The sequence below is a fragment of the Microcaecilia unicolor genome, chromosome 3 (genome assembly GCF_901765095.1).
Source record: "Microcaecilia unicolor chromosome 3, aMicUni1.1, whole genome shotgun sequence".
In the NCBI taxonomy this organism is placed as follows: Eukaryota; Metazoa; Chordata; class Amphibia; order Gymnophiona; family Siphonopidae; genus Microcaecilia; species Microcaecilia unicolor.
The window spans coordinates 418,611,425-418,619,652 of record NC_044033.1 but is presented as its reverse complement, the minus strand read 5'-3'; the positions used below and the strand labels follow the sequence as shown (position 1 = coordinate 418,619,652).

At 41.2% G+C, this 8,228-nt stretch overlaps 1 protein-coding gene across 11 annotated transcripts in view; it reads right to left on the bottom strand.

The window, feature by feature from the left end:
- Positions 1-1,464: 1,464 nt before the first annotated feature.
- Positions 1,465-8,228, bottom strand: part of PUM2 (pumilio RNA binding family member 2) — a 334,312-nt gene continuing 327,548 nt past the window's right edge. For all 11 annotated transcript variants that reach the window (XM_030198823.1, XM_030198814.1, XM_030198820.1 and 8 more), the window contains one exon: positions 1,465-3,613. In XM_030198823.1, the coding sequence (XP_030054683.1) occupies positions 3,482-3,613 (132 nt within the window). In that variant the 3' untranslated portion in view covers positions 1,465-3,481. The remainder of the gene's footprint in view (positions 3,614-8,228) is intronic.

Sequence of the window (8,228 nt, the reverse complement as noted above, 5' to 3'; positions counted from 1 at the left end):
AGGTCCCTGGAGCAGTTTTAGTGGGTGCAGTGCACTTCAGACAGGCGGACCCAGGCCCAGGCCCATCCCCCCCCCCCTACCTGTTACACTTGTGGTGGTAAATGTGAGCCCTCCAAAATCCACCACAAACCCACTGTACCCACATCTAGGTGCCTCCCTTCACCCATAAGGACTATGGTAGTGGTGTACAGTTGTGGGTAGTAGGTTTTGGGGGGCTCAGCACACATGGTAAGGGAGCTATGCACCTGGGAGCAGTGCCCCCTATGGTGCCCAGTTGGTGTCTTGGCATGTGAGGGGGACCTGTGACCTACGAATGCTGGCTCCTCCCATGACCAAAGAGCTTGGATTTGGTCGTTTCTGAGATGGGCATCCTCAGTTTCCATTAACGCCGAAAATCAGAAACGACCATCTCTAAGGTCAACCTAAATTTCCAGATTTGGGCATCCCCGACCGTATTATCAAAGCAAAAGATGACTGTCCATCTTGTTTCAATAATACGGGTTTTCCCCGCCCCTTCACGGGGACGTTCTGCGAGGACGTCCTCAGAAAAACTTGGGCGTCCCTTTCGATTATGCCCCTCTAAATGATCTATACATAGTAAACACATAGCTGTCATATATATACCAGGGCTATGCTGTGGGCCCCTTTTACTAAGGCGTGGGAGGGCTAATGTGCGGGTAGAATGTGCAAAATCGGCACTACTGCCAGGCTAGTGTATGCTTCTGGTGGTAATTATGTTTGGCATGCGCCAAATCCTGCAGTAGAAAATAATTTTCTACCATGGGGGCGTTCCCGGCGGTAATCAGCATGGTTACCGCGCAGGTAGCGAATGAGCCCTTACCACTAAGTCAATGGGTGGCAGTTAAGGGCTCAGGCCGTAAATAGGCACGCTCTAGTTTTAATTTTAATGCATGCCCATTTTCTGACCCAGTCACGGTAAAAAAAAAAAAAATGGCCCAGTGTGCCCAACATACACACCCATACTACTGCAGGCCACTTTTTACTGCGGCTTAGGTAAAAGGACCCCTGTATGACCTAATTCACTTGGTAAAGTCTGCTTAACAAATGAGGTAACATCACAAGTCTTTGCTATAAGCCTACTGCTAATTAACTACAAAGATAGGAAGAAATTTCAGTAAAATAATCAGGCTTACACTATAGCACTGAAATGGTAGGTCACATCAGTAGTGAAACAGCATCAGGAAACTAAATAACTATGATGGGAAAAAGAAATGTTATCTAGCAACAAACTGCATCTGACAATGAAATTATACTCCTAAGAAAATATTTTTCTTTACATTTTCTTGTGCAGCACGAAAAACTACTCGTGTCAGTTCTAAAAATATCACAATGAAAGGTTCTAAATTCTATTGCAAAAAACCAATGATCTGTACAAAATACTAAGTGCTTTTATCTTTCAGAAGTCAAATTTACAAAATATATTTTTGAAAAATTTTCATAGGCAAAGGATTAAAAAGGATTTTAATTATACACAAATGCTCACAATTCTGCCTTAAAAAGATTATTGGAAAATGTACATAAGGCCTCTTGTAAATGTACATCATCTGAAAGTTTCTGTGAATGTCACGTTCAGAGAAAAAAATTGACAGTATCATACATTTTTCTCTTGGTTTGGAGGTGGCTATTGAAAAATACAATATTCTTCTGTACAAAGAAAAAAAAAACTCATGCCACATTAAACGAGACAAAGCAGCATAGGTTTCCAAAGTAACTGTTTGTCCAATCTTTTCTTATTATAAACAATAGTTTGGTTTTAAGTGATTCTTAATCATCACCCACTCAAGTTACTACTGGCTCCGTTTTTTTCAGATAGGCTGATCCAGTCCTGATTTTACTACACTTCATGCATGACTTCTGTTTTTGCACTTTTTTTCCCCACTTAGGGAAATCAGAACCACCAGTTCATACAAACAATGGGATAAAACAGGAAATGGATCTGTCTTGTCACACACACACACAATGGAGCCTTTGGTAACCTTAATACCCCCCTCCAGTTCAATATATTAACAGATTCAACCGTTATATTTATAAACAAAACAAGTTACCCACATGAGATAAAAAGGTGGTTCATATTTCTGAAGCCTTGTGAAAATACAATTTAAAAAAAATCATCTGATTTTCAGAAATAAATTTACATTCTACCACACTATATGGCAGGGTGAAAAATGGGGAGAGGTGTGAATATACATTTAAAAAATGCTAATTTTTGTGTTTTCCAAAAGGTAGAGTAAAACAATTACATTTACAGCATTGAGGTTTACAAATGTACATCTGTACAACTAATTGTAAGCACCACTACTAAATTAGCAAGGTTTGTAATAAACATGGAAACAAGAGGTTTTTTTTCCAAACTGTAAACTTACACCTATTTACCTACACGTATACAATGCATATATAAGAAGAAAAAAAAGGCTATTTCAATATGTAAATCATGCTTAAATGTTGAGCTATCAAGTTTACCATTGCAGTGGCCCCTTTTCTCCTCAAGCTACTTCTACTTTTGTTTGCACATCATAAGAAAAATAATAAATGCTCAACACTCACAATTTATCATACAATTCTATATCTCAATCCCATCACCTACTAAATATCTACTTTCTTGCTCTGTGGATTGGCTGAGAAGTACTGTAGATATATTCTACCCACTTTTCAGACAATGTACTATTATGTATGGAAGTACCACCATGATTTAAATTCCTCTGTTTTGTACAACAGTTAAATATGTATGTACATTCACTTTTACACATCAGAAGATGAAGGATTTTAATTCATCTAGGGCACTGCATGTATTTAAAAAAATGCATCTACAACAATTGAAACTATTCCCCTAAACAGCAGAGAGTTTCCAAATTGTCATCACTTCTGACATATTGGCACATTTAAGTACGCTGTGCCTGAATTAAACTGTACATTGTGAATCATCAAAACAAAATTTAACTTATGTGTAAGAGGACAGTAAACATTTCTTAATTAGGTATAAAATCGGAAAGGTGTTTTAAGGTCATATGCCTATTTACACTATTGGAAACCTGTTTACTATGCTGGTGGTAGACCTATCAGATTTCAAGCCAGTGCATTAAAATACTGTACTTTGCTTTTAAAAACTACCACTTTTTTTTTTTTTTTACAGTGACTTTACAAAGTAAAAATTTACAAAGTATGCAACAGCTATTTTGATACATCATTTACAGTCCTTTGTGCTTTTTACCCAGCAAAAATAATCTGATAGGTCTCCCATCAGTGTTGGAGATACAATTTTGAATCAAAATTCCCCCCAAAATATACAGAACAAACATAAGAAATTTACAAATGCATAAACAGTCAATTCTTTTTAAATTGAAGAAATCTGAGTTAAGTTTATGTTTTGATTATTCACAATATAATTATTTTCTTATACAGGGTAGGGGAGGCACTGCCTATTATTTTATTTATATGTGGAATTATTATTATTTTTTTTTTGCTACAGCATTCCATTTGGTGGTCCCCCAATAGGCCCTAGGTCAGTACTGTTCTTCAAGTAATGCTTCTCCAGCTTAGCCAAAATGTGTTTTCCATATGTATATTTCCGCAAAGTTGTGATGTGAGGCCGAATCTGCAATGAAAACAAGGTGGGGTTAACTACTGCTCCTCATTCTGCAGTCATTCAAACTTTACAAAACTCTCTCCAAATGAAAACACAACCTTTCAGTTCAGGCATTGTGTGTGTGTGTCTGGTAACCAATAGTCATTAAATTGTTTTTATGCCAAACATCAGTATGGTGATAACACATGTCTTGTAAATTATGATATATGCATTTTGCAATGGATAGTCATATTGGAAGAGGAGTAGCCTACGAAGCAGGCGGGAAACCAGAGGGACCAGTTTCAAATCCCATGGCTGCTCCTTGTACTCTTGGGCAAGCCACTTAACTCTCCTCTGCCTTGGGATGGTCAGGGATGGTCAAGGATGGCGCTGGCAACCTCACCCTGCTTAGGGCCTTCCATTGAAACTGTCATACTTGTGATGGCCCCATGATCCATTCATGGCTTGCTGCTTGTGGGCAGCAGGGACGAGAGAGAAAGCATCAGATTATGATGTACAGGCAACCATCTTGATCATGTAGGAATCTTGTGAAATTCTTTAATTTTTTTTAAACTATAAAATTTACAAGATTTAAAATAACTATTAAGCTCAAATGAACTTTCACCCCAACTCCAAACCCAAGGACATTTCAAATGTTCAACTATTAGCAACTGCACTGAATTCAGTGAATTCATATTCAGGTCAGCTTTCTAGAACTGGAAGTAGAATATGGCAGGTAATGTTATACAACCTTTGCTAGCAAGCATTCGCAACTGGTAATGCCTGCATGTTTTTTCCCCCTTGTAATCGGTTGTCTATTTCTTTCATTTGAATGTTATTGAAAAAAGATCTTTAAAACCTGAAAACAAAAATATATGCAATGATTCTCACCTACACTTAAGGCTTGAAATAAAAACTGAAAAACTCCACAGAACTCTACTACGTTAAAAACAAAACATAGTGCTGAGCTTTGCTTGTGTTTGAAACAGTTGACAGGAGGTGGGGACGGGGGGCTATTATGCTTTTTAATTTTTAATGTTATTCTAAACAGACCTGATAAGGAACTTATCTGAGGTAGCTGTTATTTTGAGAATTGTTATTTTTATAATCACTCCTCCTCTTTTAGCATTTAACGTAGTGTTTACATTTGGAAGAATACAGCTCACTATATGGAGGTGCAGTAAAGCAAAGATACTTACCTGTAGCAGACATTCTCCAAGGACATCAGGCCGTACATTCTCACACGTGGGTGATGTCATCCACATCACCGGGTGTGGAGCATAAAAAAAAAAAGCTAATATCGCTTTAAGAGCATGTGAGTGCTTTCCTGCCCGCTGCCACAAAAGCGCGGAACCGTCAATACAATACTATAGCAAGGAATCAACTCCAACAGGAGGTGGGAGGGTATGTGAGAATGAATGGCCTGCTGTCCTCGGCAACTATATTTGTTTTCCCAGAGGACAAGCAGGCCATATTCTTACATATGGGAATTCCTGGCTACCAGGCTCATCAAAAACTACCATTGGTCAACTTGGCCTTGCAACGACGAGGTCAAAATAGTAATTAACCTGAAACTATATACAACTGTGTGAGAGTGCAGCCCAGAACAGAATGGGCCTAGGGAGGTGGAGCTGGATTCTAGACCCCAAACAAATTCTGCAGCACTGTCTGTCCAAACTGACTATTGCGTCAAGGCAGTAATGAGATGTGAATGTGTGAACTGAAGACCACGTTGCAGCCTTGCAAATTTCTTCAATGGAGGCTGACCTCAAGTGGGCTACCGAGGAAGCCATGGCTCTGACATTATGAGCCTTGACATGACCCTCAAAAGTCAGCCCTGACCCTCGAGAGTTAGCCCAGCCTGGGCATGTGAATGAAATGTAATCTGTTAGCCAATAGGAAATGGTGTGTTTCAATACGGCGACCCCCATCCTGTTGGGATCAAAAGAAACAAAAAGCTGAGTGGACAGTCTGTACGACCTAGCCTGCTCCAAGTAAAAGGCAAATGCTCACTTGCAGTCCAAGGTGTGCAGTGCACTTTTGCCAGGATGGGCATGAGGTTTGGGAAAGGATGTTGGTAGGACAACTGACTGGTTCAGATGGAACTCCCAACACCACCTTAGGCAGGAACTGTTGGTGACTAAACTAATGGAAATGCTTCTAAAGTGGAGGATTGTGAGGTTTCCAGAATCAAATGGACTGCAGGACCTGAGGCAGCATGGTTTCACTAGAGGTATGACTTCTCAGACAAATCTGATTGATTTCTCTGACTGGGTGACCAAACAGTTGGATATGGGAAGGGCACTAGATGTGGTGTACTTGGAATTTTAGCAAAGCCTTTGACATGGTTCTGCACAGGTGACTGATAAATGCCTTCAGCATGGGCACTAAAGTGACTGACTAGGTTAAAAACTAATTAAGTGGAAGGAGACAGAGGGTAGTGGTAAATGAAGTCTGCTCTGAGGAATGTTATCAGTGGTGTACCAAAGGGATCGGTCCTTGGGCTCGATCTTTTTAACATCTTTATTAGTGATATTGCAGAAGGACTGACTGGTAAGGTTTGTCTCTTTGCAGATGATACCAACTTTTGTAATAAGGTAGACACCCCGGAGGGCATAGATAGCATGCAGAGAGATCTGGCAAAGCTTGAAGAATGGTCCAGCAGTTGGTAACTCCCATTTAATGCTAAAAATGAAGGGTCATACAATTAGGTTGCAAAACTTCAAGGGAAAGGTATAGTATAGGGGGTAAAGTACTTCTGTGTATGAAAGAACAAGATTTGGGGATGACTGTCTCTGATGATCTCAAGGTGGCCAAACAGGTAGAAAAGGTGACTGTCAAAGCCACAAGGATGTTCGAGTGCATAGGGAGAGGAATGGCCAGCAGGAAAAAAAAAAAAAGAGGTGATATGCCCTTGTATGAATACTGTGTGCAACTCTGAAGCAGTCACCGACGAAAAGATATAAACAGGATGGAGTCAGTCCAAAGGGTGGCTACAAAATTGGTCAGTGGTCTCTGTCAAAGCGTATGGGGACAGACTTAAGGCTCTCAATATGTATACTTTGGAAGAAAGGTAGGAGAGAGGGGATATGATTAGAGACATTTAAAATACCTCTGTGGCATTAATGTACAGGAGATGAGCCTCTTTCAAATGAAGGAAAACTCTGGAATGAGAAGGCATAGGAGGAAGTTAAGTAGTTATAGGCTCAGGAGTAATCTAAGGAAATACTTTTTCACAGAAAGGGTGGCGGATGCGTGGAATCGTCTCGAAGACTGTGTTTGAATTTAAGAAAGCATGGGACAGGCACATGGGATCTCTTTTGGAAAGGAGGAAATAGTAGTTGCTGTGGATGGGCAGGCAGGATGGGCCATTTGGCTCTTATCTGCCATCATGTTTCTACGACTGCAAGTGGAAAACTACTATATTATGATGAGATTTGGTGTAAGGCTGATCCGCCACTAGGGCCTGAAGCTCTCTGACCCTTCAAGCTGAAGTAAAAGCCACCAAAAACAAGACCTTCCAGGTCAAGTACAGATGACAGAAATCCAGTGGCTCAAAAGAGCTTTCATCAGATGGCGAGGACGACATTGAGGTCCTATGACACAAGTGGAGGACTGACAGGGGGCTTTATCAAAAGCAAATCTCTCATGAGGTGAGCAACTAGAGGCTGTCCAGATTCAGAGAGGCATAGAAGGTATTCAAAGCAGGGTCTGTGTAGGAAAGAAAGGGGATTGAGGGCAAGGTCCTTACACCAGGAACCTCCTCTATTTGAAAGAGTAACACCTCTTAGTGAAATCTTTCCTGGAAGCCAGCAAGACCTTGGAGACACCCTCGGGAAGATACAAGGAAGCAAATCCTAAGCTCTCAACAACCAGGCTGTGAGGGCCAGAGACTGGAGGTTAGAGTACTACTACTACTTGACATTTGTAAAGCGCTACTAGGAGCTTACAATCTAAAGGACAAATGTACAGTCAGTCAAATAGGGGCAGTCTAGATTTCCTGAAAGGTATAAAGGTTAGGTGCCGAAAGCAACATTGAAGAGGTGGGCTTTGAGCAAGGATTTGAAGATGGGTAGGGAGGGGGCTTGGCGTAAGGGCTCAGGAAGTTTATTCCAAACATAAAGTATAAAAGAGATCTTTCGTTCTGCATGATGAGGGTTGGAAAACACTCCAATTGCCAAGGCTCTTCAGAGTATAACTCCAGAAGAAGGGGGAACCAGATCTGCCTGGGCCACTATGGAGTGATCAGGATCATGGTCGCTCTGTCTTGCTTGAGTTTTAGCAAAGTTTTTCTCAAAAGAGGGATGGGAGAATATGAATACAGAAGGCCTTCCTCCCAATGGAGGAGGAAGGCATCCGACACTAGCCTGTCATGGGCCTGAAGCCCGGAACAGAACTGAGGCACTTTATGATTGAGTTCAGTGGCAAAGAGATCCACCGAGGGGGTGCCCCACATTCAGAAGACCTCATGGGCAACATCCATGTTGAGTGACCACTTGTGTGATTGCATGATCCTGCTCAATCTGTCAGCCAGGCTGTTGGATTTCCTTGCCAGGTAAGTGGCTTTGAGGAGCACCCTGTGCTGGGCTGCCCAGGGCCACATCCAGACAGCCTCCTGACACAGTAGGCGTGATCTGGTGTCCCC